At 40.6% G+C, this 23,763-nt stretch overlaps 1 protein-coding gene across 2 annotated transcripts; it reads left to right on the forward strand.

Moving 5' to 3' along the window:
• Positions 1-114: 114 nt before the first annotated feature.
• On the forward strand, positions 115-21,975 carry LOC121005284 (zinc finger protein 383-like). Of its 2 annotated transcripts, none has more exons than XM_040437924.1 (9): positions 115-192; positions 1,773-1,903; positions 2,091-2,282; positions 2,363-2,486; positions 2,576-2,652; positions 3,205-3,313; positions 5,238-5,332; positions 16,123-16,234; positions 20,936-21,975. In XM_040437924.1, exons 2-9 carry the CDS (start codon positions 1,796-1,798, stop codon positions 21,955-21,957), a joined length of 1,839 nt encoding a protein of 612 aa, XP_040293858.1. In that variant the 5' UTR covers positions 115-192; positions 1,773-1,795; the 3' UTR covers positions 21,958-21,975. The 2 variants fall into 2 exon arrangements, with proteins under 2 accessions (XP_040293858.1, XP_040293859.1); XM_040437925.1 differs by having other exon boundaries at positions 20,236-20,950.
• The last annotated feature ends 1,788 nt before the right edge of the window (positions 21,976-23,763 follow it).

Below are 23,763 nucleotides of genomic sequence, written 5' to 3' on the forward strand. Positions count from 1 at the left end.
ACTACAACTCCCAGCATGCACACTTGCTTGGCTGTTCTTATAACTTCCATAGCAGTGAAAGGAGGATTCTGGGAGTCGTAGTTTCAGAACAGCTGGAGGTTGTTGATCCTTATTGTATTCTCCTCCTCTCATGTGACTGATCATATGATTGTGACATCATCAAAGGTCCTTCAGTCTGTAGCAGCTGGAAAGGTATGGCTGAATTAGTGGTGAGGGGATGTGTTCTATTCATTGTTACCCTCTTATGTATATGGTTATACTTTGTATCTCTATAGATATGTATGTCTTCTGTATACAGTGTGTATGTATGTGTCTCCTGACAATGGGACACAATAGGCAGCATGTGAAGAGTCCCTTCTTGTTTTATTAGTAGGGGAGATGAATTCCGATTTATGGTTTCCCCCATTAAATGTATACATCAGAAATGATGATGACATAATTACACAAAGAGGTCATGGAAAAGGTTACAGAATTTCCTATTATTACGGATGAGGATAGAGCGGTGTAGCTTCAGAGAGGGGGTAAGGGGGCTGGGATGGAGGGAAAGCAGAGGTTCTGCCCACCAGGCTGACACCCTGCTGCAGGAGACAACTGCAGTCCCGGGCATTTAACCCCTAATATGCTTCAATGGGTCTGTGGTCTGCATTTTGTGGCCAAGAATACATGTCCCATACTTTGTGGAACAGATATAGGGTTGCGGAAGGCACATGGATCATCTATGTGCTTTCTGCGTCATATGTCTGTTCTGCAGAAATGTAGCGCAGGTCCTAAACTTAGCTGCAAAATGTGGACCACAAACCCACTTAAGTTATCACTACTCACAGTGTTGGCTCGCTCCCTCTTTCACACCACTCACTACCCAGTTCAACTACTGACACTACTGCCCAGCGTACTACCCACCACTGTGTCAGTAGTGAGTGGTGGTGAAAGAGGGAGACAGCTATCCGTGTGGGGGAGGGGGGAGGGAGCTAACCATGTTGAGCTGGGACTAAGAAGTAGAGACCCAGAGTATTGGAACAGGATCAGCGGGAGCGAGTTTCTAAAAAAATCCCTTTCCTGGCCGACTCATTTAACCCATTAATGACCTATGATGGATATGGGTGGCCAGGGAATATATGGAGCAGGCTCAAAAGGTGGATATGACTCCCAGGGCACTACGCGTTCTGTTCCCCAACTATGATACGTTGTTTAGTTACGATCATTCTGGCCACCATTTGATTACTGGAGAAACAAATTGCCCCTGGTTGTTTTAATCCAGGTTCAGGACATGTACTAGAACATTTCTCTTAGATTCAGAATTATCCTGTTGTTCAGATAACACAGGGAGAGTGTGAAGACTATGAGACTGAATGAGCTGTAATACGTGAGAACCTTGTGCAGTCTCACAATGGTGTTATTCTATCATGGGATGTTGTAAGGATGCATACATCATGTATATACCGTTATACTGTGTTATGGACAGCTGTCTGGTAATACCTAGACCCCTCCATTGTCTCCAAGGACAAGCATCATGATTATCATATATATAATGATAATTATATCATTACGTATGAGATGTCTTACTGACTGGGGAGATTTATTAAATTGGTGTAATGTAGAACTGACTTAGTTGCCCATAGCAACCAATCAGATTCCACATTTCATTTTTCAGAGCTCCTTTGGAAAATGAAAGGTAGAATTGAATTGGTTGCTATGAGCAACAAAGCCGTTTTCCTTTACACCAGTTTGATAAATCTCCCCAACCTGCTTTTAGATTAACTGTTTTCATGTAGGACCCTCTACCACTGACGAGATAATGGTCCTTTTCCCTACTGATCCACAATCCGTGGACCAGGACAAGAACACATTGGCTGAAAGGATATTAAAACTTACCATTGAAATCATCTACCTTGTGACTGGAGAGGTGAGTTATCATGGAAATTATGACATATGTCTTCACTATATCACTTATCTGTATTGATAAAGCAGGGACATGACCTCGGAGAGTGATTTTTGGACTTGTCACTATCCAGTCTGTTAGTAAAACAAACAGGAGGCTGAGGGGTTCTGGGTATGTACTCTGTGGTGTCAGCGTGTTCCTCTATTCATAGGATTACACCGTAGTAAGGAAGACATCTGAAAAATGTGGGACACCCAGGGGCCAACCACATTTACCAAGATGTGGCAGCAGGACCCAGAGCCCCATCAATGTGCCCCCAGCCCATTCAGTGATACATGAAAGAATGAATAATGAGAAGATCCTAGAAGTCACCTACAAGATCATTGAGCTGCTGACAGAAGAGGTGAGCTCTGCTGGGAACACTGGGAGAATAAATAGCAGCATCACAGGAGGTACTCGATGATGTCTGTATCATTCTGTCAGGTTCCTATCAGATGTCAGGACATTGCTGTCTATTTCTCCATGGAGGAGTGGGAGTATTTAGAAAGACACAAGGATCTCTACAATGATATCATGATTGAGAATCACCATCCCTCCTCTTTAGCAGGTAAGAGGAGATCTTCACAGATTGTAGGGGAGCTTTTAGGGTACCGTCACTTCACGTAAACTGTCACTGTGTGTGTTTGTTTGCTACAGATGGACCAAGTAAGAGAAACGCACCACAAAATTGTCCCAGTCCTATCTATCCACAGGATTTCCCACAGAACTATCAGGTAGATGGAGCTAAGATCTCACCAAATGCTATATTTGACCAGAGAAATGTTGTTATTGTGTTAAGGAGGTTTTCCCACAAAAATATTCTTCATTTTCAAACCAGCACCTGGATCTGAATACTTTTGTAATTGCATGTAATTAAAATTTTAGTATAGCCACTCAGTTATTCAAAAAAAATGAATCTGTTAGTGCTGTCTACTCCTTTACTTAGTTTTCCATGCTCGGCTGTGTGTTAAAAGCTGTGACGGTTACAGGGAGAGACCTGCGGTAGAAAGGGCACCCCGCTGAGAAAGGGCACACCCCTTTAGCTGCCAGCCTGAAATAATTCCAGCAGAGCAGTTGGAGCAATGAATGGGGAGATCTCTGGACCTGTATGTGAGGTACCAGTTCTAGCTTTGTTAGAAGGAGATTGTCAAGTACTATATGATGCTTGATTTTGATTTTTTTTACATTAATCATGGAACATCCCTTTGGATTTCAATATTTCAGTCCTGTTTACTTCAACGGTCTTCTTCTGAATTGTGCATTTATTATTTCACATTTTTATTTAGGGTCAAAATCTGACTAATACTGGAACCAACTCAATTGTAGAAGAAGACATGTATGCATGGGGTGATCAGCTTTGTAAGGAGGAGGAAGTTTCAATAGATATTATCCCAGGTGAGTAAGGTGTCCGGTAGTCAAAGGGTTAACACACTGTAAGGCAGGTCTATAGATTCTTTAAAACGTACCCAGAACACACTTGTATAAATACAGCAAAATAAGGGATAAAATAATCATAACTTGTAATACTATCAAGAAAGGCGTCCAGGACCCTTTTCAAATGTTTTCAATTATTTAAAGGGGTTCCAGTTATTGATGCTGTATCCTCAGGATAGGTCATCAATATCAATTTTGGGGATCCGGCACCTCCACCGATCAACTGTTTAAGGAGACCACAGCGCTTTGTTGAGTGCCGCAGCCTCTTCCTGGGAGAATGACGTCATGTGGACTAGGCACAGCTCAGTCCTATTCAAGTGAATACCAAGCACAGCTCCTATACAATGTACAGCGCTGAGCCTGGTAAGCTGGGAGGAGGCAGCGCCGACACCTGGGATCCCCACTGATCTGATATTAGGATAGGTCATGAATATCTGAATCTCGGAAAATCCATTTAACCTTGAAAACTTCTTTTGGCAGAAAGTTCCAGTGTCTCTCTGCACTTACAGTAAAGAAGCCCTGTTAATGTCAAAAAATATTATCAGACGTTCTCCCATGGCAAAGAGTTTGGGAAATACTGCTGTAGATGTATTGGATATCCCTTTATGATGGTTACACCCCTAGGATCATTGGGTAGATCCTTGAACTGTTTTGATACATGCGTACATAGTCATTTAGATCATCCCTAAGCCTCTCTTTTAATCTTTCTTTTAGATCACTGGGATCCCTACCAATCACAAGAACAGGGGCCCCATACCCAGTGAAGCCCCCCTGAAATGAACGGAGTGGTTGGTCAGGCATGCGCGCAGCTGCTCCATACATTTCTATTGGCGTTCCAGAGACAGCATATCGCTTTACTCGGATTTCTTCGATAACCTTATAGAAATGAATGGAGCGGCTCATGCCAGACCGGCCACTCAGTTCGCTTTGGGGGCTCCATGGTTGTGAGGCCACCATTCTTGTGATTGGTGGGGTTCCCAGCTGTAAGATCCCCACCGATCTAATAGTTATTCTCTATCATTTAGATAGGGAATAAATTCATATAACCAGAACAATTCAAAATTAACATTCTGGAGAAAAGGTACTTTTTATCCATGTGCAAATGAGCAGTTAAGGGGTTATACCCATCACATTGATGGCATATTGGTATGATATGTCATCAATGTCAGATAAGTGCAGGTCCCACCTCTGGGACCCCCATCTATCTGTAGGTCAGGGCCCCTGAAGTGAAGGAGAGTGCACCGCGCATGTTCTCCATTTGCTGCCAAGGGACTTCTGAAAATAGTTGAGCGAGTGCGCTCGGCTATTTTCGGAAGTCCCATTCAGGTTAGTGGAGAGCACTGCCATCATTCCATACTTGTGTGTTGCACCCTCCTTCACTTTGGGGGGCCTGTCCTGGAGATAGGAGCAGATTCCAGAGGTGGGACCCACACTTATGTGACATTGATAGCATATGCTAGCAATATGCCATTGATGTCTGAGATGGGAATACCCCTTTAAGTGCATTGAGGGGGGAGACAAGGCACTCTGTGCACCCTTGCTCCTCCTGTTTCTTCTGCCAGTTCCTTTCCTATCTTTGATTGACAGGGCTAGGTTCCTTCATAGTCATACTACATACATATTTGTACATATTAGTTTTTCTTCAGATGCTGTTATTGAAAGTGCTCAAGCTTGGCTTTACGTGGTTCTTCAGTGTCTATAGTGTGGCTCAGTGATATTGTGAAGGATATTCAAATGATTGCGAAATGTCAGCCTCTCCCAAAACTGTTTTAGTGTGGCCATATATGTGTCCTGTAGATTTCATTTTCTTTTATTATGAATCCAGATACCTTTCTTACTATTATTAGTGCACTTAAAAACCATCATCTATGTACTTTTCTTGCAGATGTATCTTTTAAAAGAAACACATCCAGAAGTTTTGCCAATCCACCTTATGCCAAGCATTCTTCAGAAGGAAATAATAACCTGTGGGAGAATCAGGTAGATGATCAGATTCCCTCTAATATATTGTATTAATTAAAGCACAACTAAACTATCAGATAACGTTTCAGAATAAGCTGCCATGTTTGTATACATTAGCGATAGCACTATATCTCACTGTTACATCTGACATTTTTGCAGTTTTCTCCTTTGCATGCTGCATCTCTACTTCTCACACCTATAGCAACGGCTCAAAATAAGTATGTGTGCTACGCCAACATACTAGATTAGCAACACCAATAAACAAGCATAGCACAGCTAATAATGAATATACTTTATTTCAACAATAGACTAGATAAAAATACAAATACATACAATGCAGCAGTGGAAAAAACCAACAAACAGGATATGTAGAGGATCACAGTCTGGATAACATGATAGAAAATGTAATAAATGGATGGGTCATAAAAGGAACAAAAATCAATGTAGGTGACAAATACCCAAACAGGTATAAAGTGAAAAAAGTCCTGACCTCAGACTCATAAAACAATACGCTGTGCCAAGTACATATAAATATATAAAGTGCAACATGCAAAATACAAAGAAATGGCAGTGTAAATAGACACGGTAATAAATACCAGAGTGAAAGTCAGTAGCCCCGACGCTCGTTTCGCGTATAGCTTCCTCAAGGGGTGTATGTGTAAAGTGCTAACAGGGTACCTTTTATATATACCAAAATAAATTAAATAACTAACAGCTGGGGAAAGAACGCACTGCGTCACTTCCTCTTCAGATAAAAACAAAAGGAGCCCAATATTATAGATGAAATCGATTATATAGATACATGATGTAATCAATCTAAAAGGGGAGAGCGAGCAGTATGAAAATCGCTACAGTACATACACAACAGGAAGAAAGGCAGTGAGAGTTGGGTATCTCGTTCTGAAGTGGAACGCATGGAGCCGGTCATGTGACCAATGGAACGCACACGCAGGAGACCCGGAAGTCCCAACTCAACAACCTCCGCTCAAGCAATACAATTACAACGACCCTCACATAAGTCCACATACAATAAATATAATTGATTAATGAGCTTAAATAGATAGAAAAGCCCAGCTTGAGTAGATAAATAAATAAATAAACAAATAGCAATCCAAATTCATAAAAATGTATATAAATGACCGATACAAGATAACACCAAATAAAAAACGAGAGAGGGGGACAACATATAATGTAAAAAAGTGAACATCGTCAAGAGGAGGGGGAATAGGTGTAAATAAAAATGAAAATAAATATAAAAAGAGTGTAAATAAGTGAATAAAAGGTGTATGAAAAATGAAAAAAAAATAAAAAATATAATATTGAATTCCACAGCACTTCTAGAAAAACGTGAGTTTTGGTGAGTAAACTCACGTTTTTCTGGAAGTGCTGCGGATTCAATATTTTATGTAACATGTACATATATGTGTAAAATGAAGACAAAACACACGTGAGAAGAGTGAAAAAAAATAACATTTATATTTATTATTCTATTTGTAACGGCACCCTGGGCATAAAAGGGGGTTAACGCCGTTTAAGAGATATTACCTTTTCAGATGCAAAGGCAGCTACTAAAGACACCAATCTGTCGAACTGGAAACCATATGAATGCTGCATACAGCCGAATAGGAAAAACCATATGAAAGGTTTACACTCCTAGCAGTCGAACTGGAACAGCATACAATAAATGAATAAATCCCCCCCAAGAACGAGACAAGGCGTCGTGTTGAGGGTTAAGCAGTGGACAGCCAGAGCTGTGGGTTTATTGTTCTTATATACACATTAGTACCACCCACAGGGTTTTGTAAAACAACCAGTAACCCCGTACAATACACTCAGACACTCCCACACAAAATCCTCCCCTCTGCCTGTGATACAATTACCTTACACAATGGGTTAATGTAATTATCACAGGCAGGAGAATACACAGTTTTACACAATGTCTTCTGTCCTGGAGACAATTGGGAAGTAATCCAATTTATCTCCTAGGGCAGAGGCAAAACTCCATTAGCCACATGGTAGCAAAAGACAATAAAAGACATAAAAATATTTAACTGTGCAGCTATTGCATAAAACATAGACATTTAACATATCCCCAGATAGCTCTGGTCTGAGCGCATATTATTAGGTTAATGGCACTCAGACTAAACGAATACAGTAGAATCGTCATGGAGCCAAAGTCTTTCACATAGTCTTTCATTATCCGAATGGGCTCCATGGCATAGCTATCTGGGGTATCACTGTGCAAATAGGGCAAGTACAAAATGACCCGGCTTTCATGTCTTTGCAGGGGAAAATCAAGCGTTTCAACATGGGGCCATAGTCTAAAGGGAGCAGGCGGGCAACCAGGCTTCTCCAATGCAATGTGGCGAGATTGGTCTCGTCACACTATTGTTAAACACTCAAGTAGATTCTTGACTCTCCCTTTGATACTTCTATGTGTAGGCTCATCCCAATTCCAATGGCAAGGAAATATCTCTTGAAATCGGGGATCCAATCGAATAAAATGAGTGCCAGACCTAACAGATAATAAAAGGACAACATTTAATTAAAACCAAAAATAAAAATCAAGACGTACACAGAACCATAAATACAGGCAAAATTGCCTGCATATTCATTATACCCCCAGTATGATCAAAACATGAAAGCAAAAATATGCACAAGAACAACACATCAATATCAACAAGAATAAGATATATAAAGGATGTAAAGAATATATCAAAATGGTATGGCGGAAAAACAATTATAGAAATGAAGCAAAGCTTAAACCCTCATTTAGGTCATAGGGAGTAACAGTATTCAACTCAAAGATCCATTTAGCTTCACGTTGGGCCAGGAAACGTTTCCAATTCCCTCCCCTGCTGCCAACAAAAATCCTGTTCATCACTCTTACCTTCAAAAGGGAACCATCGCATGCATGGTGAACCTTAAAGTGACGTAGAATCGTCTTAAGGCAGGTCTGATCATCTTGATCCAGAGCAGCCTGTATACCCAAGACATGTTCCCTAGTACGGCGTTTAAGTTCACGTGATGTCAAGCCCACATATTGAAGACCACATGGACAACTTGCAACGTAGACCACGCCAATGGTATTGCACGTAATAGTGTGAGTGATTTGATAAGTCTTGTTGCCCGTAGCGTCTGTAAAACAAGTTGTAGTTAAAATATTGGAGCAAGCGATACAATTCCCGCAGGGACGACATCCCCATTTAGGGTCCTCAGAGCCAAATAATCTAGGGGGATTAAAGCCTTGATAATGACTGTGAACCAAAGCATCCCGGACATTGTTTTCTCGTCGAAAGGTAAGAGAGGGTTTAGTAGGTAAGTATTGTTTCAATGTGGAGTCCATACACAGGATCCTCCAATGTTTCTTCAAAACTGATAAAAAAAAATCAATATCACCCTAGTTGTATGTGGTGATGAAACGTACCATATTATTCCGAGGATTCTTTGTTGTTTTCGGACATTCCTGTAGAAGTGCATCCCCTCTCGACTGTTTAGCTCAAAAGTAACCCCTCTTCAATGAGGATTCACTGTAACCTCTTTCCCTAAATCTTTTAGTCAACTCCTGGGCTCGTGTTTCAAACAGGTCATCACGAGAACATATTCTCCTGAGCCATAGGAATTGACCAATAGGGATGCAATCAATTAATTTCCTTGGATGAGATGATTTTGCATGTAGGAGACTATTGACAGAGGTAGGTTTTCGGTAAAGATCTGTATATACAATTGCAAGAAAAAGTATGTGAACCCTTTGGAATGATATGGATTTCTGCACAAATTGGTCATAAAATGTGATCTGATCTTCATCTAAGTCACAACAATAGACAATCACAGTCTGCTTAAACTAATAACACACAAAGAATTAAATGTTACCATGTTTTTTATTGAACACACCATGTAAACATTCACAGTGCAGGTGTAAAAAGTATGTGAACCCCTAGACTAATTACATCTTCAAGAGCTAATTGGAGTGAGGTGTCAGCCAACTGGAGTCCAATCAATGAGATGAGATTGGAGGTGTTGGTTACAGCTCCCCTGCCCTATAAAAAACACACACCAGTTTTGGGTTTGCTTTTCACAAGAAGCATTGCCTGATGTGAATGATGCCTCGCACAAAAGAGCTCTCAGAAGACCTACGATTAAGAATTGTTGACTTGCATAAAGCTGGAAAGTGTTATAAAAGTATTTCCAAAAGCCTTGCTGTTCATCAGTCCACGGTAAGACAAATTGTCTATAAATGGAGAAAGTTCAGCACTGCTGCTACTCTCCCTAGGAGTGGCCATCCTGTAAAGATGACTGCAAGAGGTGAAGAAGAATCCTAGAGTGTCAGCTAAAGACTTACAAAAGTCTCTGCCATATGCTAATATCCCTGTTAGCGAATCTACGATATGTAAAACACTAAACAAGAATGGATTTCATGGGAGGATACCACAGAGGAAGCCACTGCTGTCAAAAAAAAAACATTGCTGCACGTTTACAGTTTGCACAAGAGCACCTGGATGTTCCACAGCAGTACTGGCAAAATATTCTGTGGACAGATGAAACCAAAGTTGAGTTGTTTGGAAGAAACACACAACACTATGTGTGGAGAAAAAGAGTCACAGCACACCAACATCAAAACCTCATCCCAACTGTGAAGTATGGTGGTGGGGGCATCATGGTTTGGGGCTTCTTTGCTGCGTCAGGGCCTGGACGGATTGCTATCATCGAAGGAAAAATTAATTCCCAAGTTTATCAAGACATTTTGCAGGAGAACTTAAGGCCATCTGTCCACCAGCTGAAGTTCAACAGAAGATGGGTGTTGCAACAGGACAACGACCCAAAGCATAGAAGTAAATCAACAACAGAATGGCTTAAACAGAAGAAAATACGCCTTCTGGAGTGGCCCAGTCAGAATCCTGACCTCAACCCGATTGAGATGCTGTGGCATGACCTCAAGAAAGCGATTCACACCAGACATCCCAAGAATATTGCTGATCTGAAACAGTTCTGTAAAGAGGAATGGTCAAGAATTACTCCTGACCGTTGTGCACGTCTGATCAGCAACTACAGGAAACGTTTGGTTGAAGTTATTGCTGCCAAAGGAGGTTCAACCAGTTATTAAATCCAAGGGTTCACATACTTTTTCCACCTGCACTGTGAATGTTTACATGGTGTGTTCAATAAAAACATGGTAACATTTAATTCTTTGTGTGATATTATTTTAAGCAGACTGTGATTGTCTATTGTTGTGACTTAGATGAAGATCAGATCGCATTTTATGACCAATTTGTGCAGAAATCCATATCATTCCAAAGGGTTCACCAACTTTTTCTTGCAACTGTATATACAGATCTTTACCGAAAACCTACCTCTGTCAATAGTCTCCTACATGCAAAATCATCTCATCCAAGGAAATTAATTGATGGCATCCCTATTGGTCAATTCCTATGGCTCAGGAGAATATGTTCTCGTGATGACCTGTTTGAAACACGAGCCCAGGAGTTGACTAAAAGATTTAGGGAAAGAGGTTACAGTGAATCCTCATTGAAGAGGGGTTACTTTTGAGCTAAACAGTCGAGAAGTGATGCACTTCTACAGGAATGTCCGAAAACAACAAAGAATCCTCTGAATAATATGGTACGTTTCATCACCACATACAACTAGGGTCATATTGATTTTTTTTTAATCAGTTTTGAAGAAACATTGGAGTATGGACTTCACATTGAAACAATACTTACCTACTAAACCCTCCCTTACCTTTCGACAAGAAAACAATGTCCGGGATGCTTTGGGTCACAGTCATTATCAAGGCTTTAATCCCCCTAGATTATTTGGCTCTGAGGGCCCTAAATGGGGATGTCGTCCCTGCGGGAATTGTATCGCTTGCTCCAATATTTTAACTACAACTTGTTTTACAGACTCTACGGGCAACAAGACTTATCAAATCACTCACACTATTACGTGCAATACCATTGGCGTGGTCTACGTTGCAAGTTGTCCATGTGGTCTTCAATATGTGGGCTTGACATCACGTGAACTTAAACGCCGTACTAGGGAACATGTCTTGGGTATACAGGCTGCTCTGGATGAAAATAATCAGACCTGCCTTTAGACGATTCTACGTCACTTTAAGATCCACCATGCATGCGATGGTTCCCTTTTGAAGGTAAGAGGGATGAACACAATTTTTGTTGGCAGCAGGGGAGGGAATTGGAAACGTTTCCTGGCCCAACGTGAAGCTAAATGGATCTTTGAGTTGAATACTGTTACTCCCTATGGCCTAAATGAGGGTTTAAGCTTTGCTCCATTTCTATAATTGTTTTTCCGCCACGCCTTTTTGATATATTCTTTACATCCTTTATATATCTTATTCTTGTTGACATTGATGTGTTGTTCTTGTGCATAATTTTACTTTCAGTTTTTGATCATACTGGGGGTATGATGAATATGTAGGCAATTTTGCCTGTATTTATGGTTCTATGTACGTCTTGATTTTTATTTTTGGTTTTAATTTAAATGTTGTCCTTTCATTATCTGTTAGGTGTGGCACTCATTTTATTCGATTGGATCCCCGATTTCAAGAGATATTTCCTTGCCATTGGAATTGGGATGAGCCTACACATAGAAGGATCAAAGGGAGAGTCAAGAATCTACTTGAGTGTTTAACAATAGAATAATAAAATATATACAGTATATATATATAATTTTTTTTCACTTTTCACTCTTCTCACGTGTGTTTTGTCTTCATTTTACACATATATGTACATGTATTTTTATATATATATATATACAGTACAGACCAAAAGTTTGGACACACCTTCTCATTCAAAGAGTTTTCTTTATTTTCATGACTATGAAGGCATCAAAACTATGAATTAACACATGTGGAATTATATACATAACAAACAAGTGTGAAACAACTGAAAATATGTCATATTCTAGGTTCTTCAAAGTAGCCACCTTTTGCTTTGATTACTGCTTTGCACACTCTTGGCATTCTCTTGATGAGCTTCAAGAGGTAGTCCCCTGAAATGGTCTTCCAACAGTCTTGAAGGAGTTCCCAGAGATGCTTAGCACTTGTTGGCCCTTTTGCCTTCACTCTGTGGTCCAGCTCACCCCAAACCATATCGATTGGGTTCAGGTCCGGTGACTGTGGAGGCCAGGTCATCTGGCGCAGCACCCCATCACTCTCCTTCATGGTCAAATAGCCCTTACTTTCAAAGTTTTCCCAATTTTCCGGCTGACTGACTGACCTTAATTTCTTAAAGTAATGATGGCCACTCGTTTTTCTTTACTTAGCTGCTTTTTTTTGCCATAATACAAATTCTAACAGTCTATTCAGTAGGACTATCAGCTGTGTATCCACCTGACTTCTCCTCAATGCAACTGATGGTCCCAACCCCATTTATAAGGCAAGAAATCCCACTTATTAAACCTGACAGGGCACACCTGTGAAGTGAAGACCATTTCAGGGGACTACCTCTTGAAGTTTTATCAAGAGAATGCCAAGAGTGTGCAAAGCAGTAATCAAAGCAAAAGGTGGCTACTTTGAAGAACCTAGAATATGACATATTTTCAGTTGTTTCACACTTGTTTGTTATGTATATAATTCCACATGTGTTAATTCATAGTTTTGATGCCTTCAGTGTGAATCTACAATTTTCATAGTCATAAAAATAAAGAAAACTCTTTGAATGAGAAGGTGTGTCCAAACTTTTGGTCTGTACTGTATATATATATATATATATATATATAGATTTTTTTCTACACTCGCGCATATATATATATGTATATATATATTTATTTTTTTCATTTTTCATACACCTTTTGTTCACTTATTTTCACTTTTTTATATTTATTATCATATTTATTGTTATTTTTATTAACACCTATTTCCCCTCCTTTTGACGATGTTCACTTTTTTACATTATATGTTGTCCCCCTCTCTCCTTTTTTATTTGGTGTTATCTTGTATTTGTCATTTATATACATTTTTATGAATTTGGATTGCTATTTGTTTATTTATTTATTTATCTACTCAAGCTTTGGGCTTTTCTATCTATTTAAGCTCATTAATCAATTATATTCATTGTATGTGGACTTATGTGAGGGTCGTTGTAATTGTATTGCTTGAGCGGAGGTTGTTGAGTTGGGACTTCCGGGTCTCCTGCGTGTGCGTTCTATTGGTCACATGACCGGCTCCATGCGTTCCACTTTAGAACGAGACACCCAACTTTCACTGCCTTTCTTCCTGTTGTGTATGTACTGTATCGATTTTCATACTGCTCACTCTCCCCTTTTAGATTGATTACATCATGTATCTATATAATCGATTTCATCTATAATATTGTGCTCCTTTTGTTTTTATCTGAAGAGGAAGTGACGCAGTGCGTTCCACTGTGGAACGCACGCGCAACGCTTCTGTGTGGCCACACATAACCTCTTTCCCCAGCTGTTAGTTATTTAATTTATTTTGGTATATATAAAAGGTACCCTGTTAGCACTTTACACATACACCCCTTGAGGAAGCTATACGCGAAACGCACGTCGGGGCTACTGACTATCACTGTGGTATTTATTATTTATTTATTTATTACCTTGTCTATTTACACTGACATTTCTTTGTATTTTGCATGTTGAACTTTATATATTTATATGTATTTGGCACAGTGTATTGTTTTATGGGTCTGAGGTCAGGACTTTTTTCACTTTTTACCTGTTTGGGTACTTGTCACCTACATTGATTTTTGTACCTTTTATGACCCATCCATTTATTACATTTTCTATCATGTTATCCAGACTGTGATTCTGTACATATCCTGTGTGTTTTTTTTCCGCTGCTGCATTGTATGTATTTGTATTTTTATCTAGTCTATTGTTGAAAAGAAGTATATTCATTATTAGCTGTGCTATGTTTGTTTATTGGTGTTGCTAATCTAGTATGTTGGCGTAGCACACATACTTATTTTGAGCCGGTTGCTATAGGTGTGAGAAGTAGAGAAGCAGCATGCAAAGGAGAAAACTGCAAAAAAAGTTTATTTTAAAAACTATACACAAAAATATACATTAAAACTGACAGATAAATATACCTGCCAGTCGAACAGATTGGTTGGATGGAAATAGGTAAGAGATGGAAAGGAGTAGAATGTCTGTAAGTTCAGAATTACCGTGGTAGTGTCCAGTAACAGATAAAGTCTTTGCAAGGAATAATCCAAGATGGCGGTGTGCCCGTGTCCAGCGGGCGGTCATGATGTTAATCGACTTCAGATGGTAGGTGAAGGACCAGGACCTGAGTGGGTCACTGTGTTTTACCCACTCTGTAGCTGGGAGTGGCTATGACACGTACAAGCCCAGCCTTGTGTAATTGGAAGAGGGGCAGTTCTTGCCCTGAGAGGGAGAAAATCTGGCAGAATCTTGGCTTTGCCAGTTTCTCCATACCCGTAGGTCAAATTAAGAAATTTATAATCAGGACAATTTTACGCATCATCTGATACCAAATATGACTGGAAGATAATACAGGGTGCCTGAGAACCGTTATATCTCAGAGCGGGATTTTCCAATTGACTTGCGGTGTGTTAGAAGAACCGAAACATTTTCTGAAGAGATGTTCATTTCGTATTTTCCTAACCCAAGAAATATGAAGGAAATATGGGAAAATTATGAAGTCTATGGATTGGAGGTGACCTTAAGGTCATCTTCCTTCTTGTACCAACCAGCTGTGTGATAAGGATCTGTCCTTCTCTTTTGAAGGTCTGACCAGGCTTAAGGAGTGTGAAAACTCATGCTGTGTTGGGGCCGCTCAGACTAGAGAGAAGGTCCGTTTATGAGGTTTTGTCATTAAGATATCAGATTGATGGATGTATAACCTGACAGGGGGTCAGTAGGAATCTTTGGCCAGGGTTTGCTAATTAACCTCTGCTCTGTGAGCTGTATAGGAAAGTTTTAACTCTTTGTGTGCAGGAGAGGGCTCTGGTGATTGTGATTTTAGAACATGATGCATTCGCAATTTCTTCGTATTTCCGAGATCGCGAAGCGTCACACTCATATGGCTATGTAAATAGAAAAATAAAAAGGTTATGGCTCTGGTAAGGCAGGAAGTAAAAAACAAAAAAAAACTGAAAATCGCTGAGTCCTTAAGCTGTTAATATTGGTGTCTCAATCAGTGTGGGGGGAAACTCCACACTGAACACAGGAGGGAAGGGGAACAGTAACTGGGCCAGGAAACTAGGGAAGAAACAGGTCACATCCTAAACAACACTAATCCGGGCCCTAACTTCCTATCAATATGAATAGACCTTGAAGGTAGGAATATTCATATGCTGTATACCTAGGCCCTTATATCCCTATAAGGCCCTGGAATGAGGTTAGGACCAGAGACAACCCATTCCTCCCCAGATGGACGAATGGAAGTCTCTGTCCCATGCCCAGATACAAACAATAGGGAATATAACAAACACAAAACAATAAGAAAAGACAAGACTTATCTGAAAGTAGAAAACTGGCAACTCCAGAAGCACCACAGGGTACAACCGACCAGCTAGTTAGAAGGCAGGAAGAAAATCTATAAACCGCACCTCCAAGAGTGAGAAGCGGCTACTTATGGGAAAGGCAAATCACCAACAAGCAACACCTGAAGCAAGGGGTGTGGCATTCACCAAAACACAGACACAATAAGATCCACAGTGAACGTGTCAATTTAACCCACAAGTTGCCAGTCTCTCCGATCTCCTGGTACCTGCCACGGGAACGTCCGTGACAATTGGCTTTGCTTAGTTTCTTCAACTGTCCCCTGAATTGTATGTCATTTGCTTCACCTTTTTAATCAGGAAAAAGATCTGACCAACATTAAAGTTGAAGTTATTGTAGGAGAAGAACAGATGTATGCGTGGGATCATCAGTCGTGTGAGGGGGACGAGGTTCGTCTAGGTGTTTGCTCAGGTGAGTAGTAACCACTAAGGTTTAGGTTTAACTAAAAGAGCATAATGCAAACAAAACAATATTCAAATAAAACAATATATAAATCGTGATTTAATTAAATTTTTCTAGTTGGGTTAAAGTTTTCCAGTTAGGTTAGGGCTACATTGCGATTTTTGTAGCATCACTGATTGATTCACCTGCAGTCTACCATATTGCATACAAAAATGGAAATCCAGTTTAGGGCATTATATATGGGACGTGCACTATGTGCTACTGTACATGCTGTCCAAAATATACTACTACCTCTGCCTTAGAGCTCATAAACACAAACATATTTTCTTTCCATGTCCGTTCTGGGTTTTTCTGCGGCCCGTATGCGGAACCATTCACTTCATTGAGTCCGCAAAAAAGTTGGAAATTACATTGCTTTGCTTATGTCCACATGGTCATTCCTCAGAAAAAGATAGAACCTGTCCTATTCTTGCCCATTTTGTTGACAAGGATAGGCATTGTTACAATGGTTCCGCAAAAAAAAACTGATGCAATATGGATGTCACACAGACATCATCTGTAATTTTTGCGGATCCGTGTTTTGCGGACCACAAAATATATACGATCGTGTGCATGAGCCCTTAATCAGCCAAACCAGCTTAACACTTGCATCATTAAAGAGGTTTACAAGGGAATAGATATTGATGGGCTATCCTTAGGATAGGTCATCAGTATCTGCACCCCCACCGATCAGCTGTTTTGGGCAGCCAGCAGTGGCGTAAACTATACAGTGGACGGAAGGCTCCGTAATGTAGCTCAGCTCCAGTTCACTTTTCCCATTCTCTGTATAATTTCCGATGTCGGCTGATGCCTGAAACTGCTATTTGTTGGTAGTGGCCATTACCATGTAAGTACCCTATGGAGAATGTAGGTGGTAAGGCTGGTTTGGTTGAAAGCAGAGGGAGTAGTATATTATGGAGAGAATGTAGCACATGCTGCACATCCCATACCTAATTCCCTAAATGGGGTTTTAGTTTGACTGACTAAACCCTCCATGTCTTAAAAAATAAAGGAAAAATGGGCTTGGATTGCAATAATAAGGAATCTAGTAGAAAATGAGACACTCTGAACTTACTAGTGTTTACATGGGCTATAGCCACTATATGGAGCATGAGTGTGGGGAGATATTTACTTAAATTTCTACAGCTGGAACAGGAGTTTGATTTCTGCTGGTGTTCTCAGTAACCCATCTGAATTTAGTAATGCTACATTCACATTTGCATTGGAGGCTGCACTCAGGAGTTGTGTCACAGTTCATCAAGAATAGCAGAGAGAAGAGTCTTTTTTTTTTTTTTCTCCACTAAAAACGTTCTCATGAATAGAAACCTAATGGATCCCATTATAGAGAAATGGGACCTGTTAGGCTCTGTTCCTGTCAGTTATGTGCCGAATCCGGCACTTCCGTAATTATAGTTTTTTCTGCTCCTATAACGGAGAAGAAGAACAGAAATAAATAGCACTGATGTGAAAGTAGCCTTAGGAGGATAGTTTGTTGGAAAACAAATATACACTGAACAAAAATATAAACGCAACACTTTCGGTTTTGCTCTCATTTTGCATGAGCTGAACTCAAAGATCGGAAACATTTTCTACATACACAAGAGACCAATTACTCTCAAATATTGTTCACAAGTCTGTCTAAATCTGTGTTAGTGAGCACTTCTCTTTTGCTGAGATAATCCATCCCACATCACAGGTGTGGCATATCAAGGTGCTGATTAGACAGCATCAATATTGCACAGGTGTGCCTTAGACTGCCCACAATAAAAGGTCACCCTGAAATGTGCAGTTTGATCACACAGCACAACGCCACAGATGTCGAAACGTTTGAGGGAGTGGGCAATTGGCATGCTGACTGCAGGAATGTCTACCAGAGCTGTTGCCCATGCAATGAATGTTCATTTCTCTACCATAAGCCGTCTCCAAAGGCATTTCAGAGAATTTGAAACCAGCCACCCGGACAGCAACAATCGGTTTGCATAACCAAAGAATTTCTGCACAAACTGTCAGAAACCATCTCAGGAAAGCTCATCTGCATGCTCTTCATCCTCATCGGTGTCTGGACCTGACTGCAGTTCGTCGTCGTAACTGACTTGAGTGGGCAAATGCTCACATTCGATGGCGTCTGGCACGTTGGAGAGGCATTCTGTTCACAGATGAGACCCGATTTCACTGTTCAGAGCAGATGGCAGACAGCGTGTGTGGCATCGTGTGGGTGAGCGGTTTGCTGACGTCAACGTTGTGGATCGAGTGGCCCATAGTGGCGGTGGGGTTATGTTATGGGCAGGCGTATGTTATGGAAAATGAACACAGGTGCATTTTATTAATGGCATTTTGAATGCACCGAGATACTGTGACGAGATCCTGAGGCCCATTGTTGTGCCATTCATCCACGACCATCACCTCATGTTGCAGAATGATAATGCACGGCCCCATATTGCAAAGATCTGTACACAATTCCTGGAAGCTGAAAACATCCCAGTTCTTGCATGGCCAGCATACTCACCGGACATGTTTGGAATGCTCTGGATCGGCGTATACGACAGCGTGTTCCAGTTCCTGCCAATATTCTGCAACTGCGCACAGCTATTGACAAGGAGTGGACCAACATTCCACAGACCACAATCAACAACCTGATCAACTCTATGTGACGGGGATGTGTTGCACTGCGTGAGGTAAATGGTGGCCACACCAGATACTGACTGGTTTTCTGACCCCCCCCCCCCCCCCCCCTTCCCCATTAAGGCAAAACTGTGCACATTTCAGAGTGACCTTTTTATTGTGGGCAGTCTAAGGCACACCTGTGCAATATTGATGCTGTCTAATTAGCACCTTGATATACCACACCTGTGAGGTGGGATGGATTATCTCAGCAAAGGAGAAGTGCTCACTAACACAGATTTAGACAGATTTGTGAATAATATTTGAGAGTAATGGGTCTTTTGTGTATGTGGAAAATGTTTCAGATCTTTGAGTTCAGCTCATGCAAAATGGGAGCGAAACCAAAAGTGTTGCGTTTATATTTTTGTTCAGTGTAGTACAGTTTCAAGAACAAGTAAGGGAACCATTTGGAATTATCAAAATTTTTGAATCGATTAATGATGTTTCATGGTTATATATGTCGTAATTACAGACAAACCAAATACATATAAACAAAATAACACACACAGTTGTACTTTCATGTCTATTATTGAGCACATTGAGTAAACACACACAGTGCAATTTCACAGATGCTTTGTCCATTAAATAAAGGCACACAAAGCCTGGTTACTGATAAAGGTGTACTTTTCAAGAAAAGTTAGTAAGTGAGAACTATGCCTTGATGTAAACAACTTTCACAAAATGTGTCTTAGGGCTCATGCACACGATCATATGGCTGTGGTGCCCGTATTGCGGACCGCGAACAGCAAGTCCCCAATATACGGGCACCAGTCGCGTGCACTCCTTATCACGGATGCGGACCCATTGACTTGAATGGTCCGCAAGATACGGAGCAGTGAGGATAGGAAGCCAATGAAAGCTATACGAAGCGTTTGCGTGGGATTTCATTCCGAGCCTCCGCACCGCAAAAAAACAGAACAGAGCACAATTAATTCTAAGGTGTAGAATGTAAGGGCAGCTGGGTGATGTAACAAGATAATCACACCAAGAGCACAAGTAAATCAACTAAAGAACAGTTGAAAAGGATTTCTGTTTTAGAATCACCAAGTCTGAACCTTGACCTTAACCCTATTGAGATGCTGTGGCATGACAAAAGGCAAGGGAAGAATGGTCCAAAATTCCTCCTCGAAGTCTGCAGCTACAGAAAATATTTGCTGGAGATGAATGCTGCTAAACAGATAACTAACTACAAGTTCCTAAATTCAAGGGTTCACTTTTCCTTCCTGCACTAGACAAACTCCAGTGTGCTCAATAAAAGACATGATTGGTACAACTGTTTGTATAGTAATTGTTAATTTACTTTTTCCTAGACCTTTATGTCTGAGGTAAATGTTCATTTAGAAGATGATCCAGCGAAATGTGCATTTTTTATATGAATCCATCCTGTTTAAAGAGAACCTGAACAGACTGACATTTTGTGGAAAAATAAACCTGTACATTTAAATATCTGCTCTTTCTGAACACAAGACGGCCCATTCAGCTATTATCAGTGATTGATAGCATTCTCTGTGTAAGTGTATATACAGAGATAGCTGTCAGTCACTGATAAGATGGCCATGTACAACTGAGCTCAGTAAGAGAAGAAACTTAAATGTATAATTTATATTTTTTGATGAATTTTTCCCCACAAAACTCCCTTCCTATTCTGCCTGTAGATTGCACTGCATTTCGTGGTGACAAGTCCAGAAATAGTCTGCAGGTGAAGTAAATGTAGTACACTAGAAACACTTTTAGATTGGTCATTAACCTTGGTAGGAAAATTTGTGTATGGGTTCTGTGGAAAAGGAGGTCATGTGCCAATGTAATTAAGCTTTTGTGGAACCCAGTGATATTCTGGCCAGCTGTCATATGAATATTAAGTAGAGAAAACATATAAGAAGGGGTTAAAAAGGGGGGCATTGATATTGACATCTGCTAGATGTGTAGCATACATACTCCCTACCTAGACACATGAAGACCCAAATTGTAATGTTAAAAAAAATAGAATATATTTATTTTTTTCCCCAACAGATGACTACGCCAGCATGTGGGAGAGTCACTTAATTAAATATCCAGATTGTAAGGTAGAAGAAAACCATATTGCAAAAGACACTCATGAAAAACACTTCATTACTTCAAATATGTCCTCCGTTCTTTACAGCGAAAATCTACCATCTGATCATTACAGTCATGAGGATCCTTCTCTTGGGTTATTCGAGATTTCACAGCAAAGTGCAGACCACAAAGAGGGTAAAATATTCCCATGTCCTGAATGTGGGAAACATTTTAAAAAACAGTCTAATCTATCCATGCACAGGAGAATTCATAGTAATGAGAGGCCTTTTTTATGTTCAGATTGTGGGAAATGTTTCACCCAGAAATCAGATCTTGTTATACACCAGAGAATTCACACAGGAGAGAAGCCATTTCCATGTTCAGAATGTGGGAAATGTTTTACCCAAAAATCAGCTCTTCTAGAACACCAGAGAATTCACACAGGGGAGAAACCATATTCATGCTCGGAATGCGGCAAATGTTTTACCCAGAAATCAGTTCTTGTCAAACATCAAAGAACTCATACAGGAGAAAGGCCATTTTTGTGTTTTATTTGTGGGAAGAGTTTCACCCAGAAGTCAATACTTGTTCAGCATCAAAGAACTCATACAGGAGAAAGGCCATTTTCATGTTCGGAGTGTGGGAAATGTTTCAACAATAAGTATGGTCTCATTATCCATGAGAGAACTCATACAGGGGAAAAGCCATTTTCATGTTCTGAATGTGGAAAAAGTTTCAAAAAGAAATCTAATCTTAATAAACATGAACAAATTCACAGAGATGAGAAGCCATTTTCATGCTCACATTGTGGGAAATGTTTCACAGAGAAATCACAACTTAATAAACATCTAAGAACTCACACAGGAGAGAAGCCATTTTCATGTTCAGAATGTGGAAAATGTTTTACCCAGAAATCACATCTTAGGAACCATCACAGGGTTCATACTGGGTATAATTATCTTCAAAACTCTGACTTTACACAAATTGTTAAAGAATGATATTATAATAAAGAGTATATTTTTATATTATTGGTTGGGTTACATTATTTTGTACTTCTTAATGACTCTGAATATTTATACCAGACTACTCTTCTAGCCAACCTTCTTAAAACACAGTAATTTTTATACTGACTTCCAGTAATGAGAGGACATGTATAAGCAAGATGTTGCTGCATTTGTGGGAGGGGAGGCTGATTACAAGGCTATTCATACGTACCTGTGGGCCCAGAATGGCTGATTACTAGGCTATTTATAGGCACCTGTGGGTCCAGGCTGACGCTGATTCAGCTGATTTCACTACCTCTGGGTCAGCTCTAGGATACAGCAGCATGGTGTGGAGGCTCCTTACGGCTGGGCGACGGCAGAATGTCTCAGGAGGGCGCTAGTATTCATGGTAGGATCGGAGTTGTTTGCACGGGACCCACGCTGCGGTCCGCGACATGTAGCGCTCTGGGATGAAGCAGAGTTTGGGCGCTAATGGTCAAACGATGGTTGTTAGTGTTGTTTTGTCTGGCTATTCAGAGGCCTGGTGGGGCCATTGCATACAGTTATTGGGGTAGCATGTGCTTAGAGTAGGCATGGTTGTATGTTTTCCGATACCTAGTTTACATGCAGGGCGCGTGTCTGCTGTGGGCTCAAGCTATGCACGCTGTGTTAAGTAATGGTAAATATGGATCAATGGTCGATTAAAAAAAACAAAAAAAAAAACCCTGCAGCATTTTAGGGCAGCTCGTTCACATCTGGGTAAACAGCAAAAGGTGCCATGTGAATGCTGGCGCTCACGGTAGCATCGACCTTGCTGCACAGGACTCTCACTGCGGTCCGCGATTTGCAGTGTTCTGGGACGAAGGGGGTTTTGCGCTAATGGTTGAATGATTGTAGTTAGGATTGTTACCTTCAAAATTACGTCTGTGTGTCTGCATTTACATTTTGTCCTATACACCATTCACTACTAGAGCTGCGTTCATACGTCCGCTGTTGCGTTACGTTAATACTCTGCTCACTTCAGATTGCATTCATAGCGCTGCTTTATACCATGCTTTTCATGCTCGTACTCAGAGCTGTGCCCATACCATGTTTTAGACACCACTCACATCCAGAGCTGCATTCACCCACTTGTTCTTATATTACGTGTTATACTCTGCTTCCACTTGAAGCTGCATTTCTTTTCATTTCTACATCATGGTTACTCAGTATTCTTACTAAGGCAAACAGCACACCGCTCTGATACTACTCTTCCGATAAACATAGCTGCTTTCTTTTCAGGCTTACGTTTCTTTCCTTGGTGGTTTGTTACTTTCCATAGGTCTACTTTTCTGTTCACTTCAAAAAAAAAAAAAAAGGGGTTTGTGGTGTTCTTTAGTCCTGGTTTGCATTCACTAAGACTGGTCTCCTTGACTTCTGGTTCGTATTCACTCAGATTGGTCTCCTGCCCCAGTTAACCAAATGGCTCCCCAGCGGTCAGTGGGCCAATAGGAGTAAGCCCCTACTATATTTTCACAGTAGTTCATTCGTTTTGTCACGATAAGGGTCTTCTCTTAGCAAACTGCAATGCCTCTGGCTCTTTTTTTTCTCCCATCTGTTTCAGTATTGCGGTTGGTTTAATGTTTCGTTTATACGCGTGTTTCGGATCACTAATGTTTATGCATTTTTCTCTAGGTCTGGGTCACGTTGTAATTACTTGTCACTGTAAGGTCATTCAGTTCAGTCTCTTGGCTTTGGGGGGCTTCATGGCCTCGGGGGCCCGATGACCGTTCAGGTTTGTTAGGTGTACAATATGGTTGTAGGCTGGTTAGCGTCCTAGGT

This window comes from Bufo bufo, chromosome 6, assembly GCF_905171765.1.
Source record: "Bufo bufo chromosome 6, aBufBuf1.1, whole genome shotgun sequence".
In the NCBI taxonomy this organism is placed as follows: domain Eukaryota; kingdom Metazoa; phylum Chordata; class Amphibia; order Anura; family Bufonidae; genus Bufo; species Bufo bufo.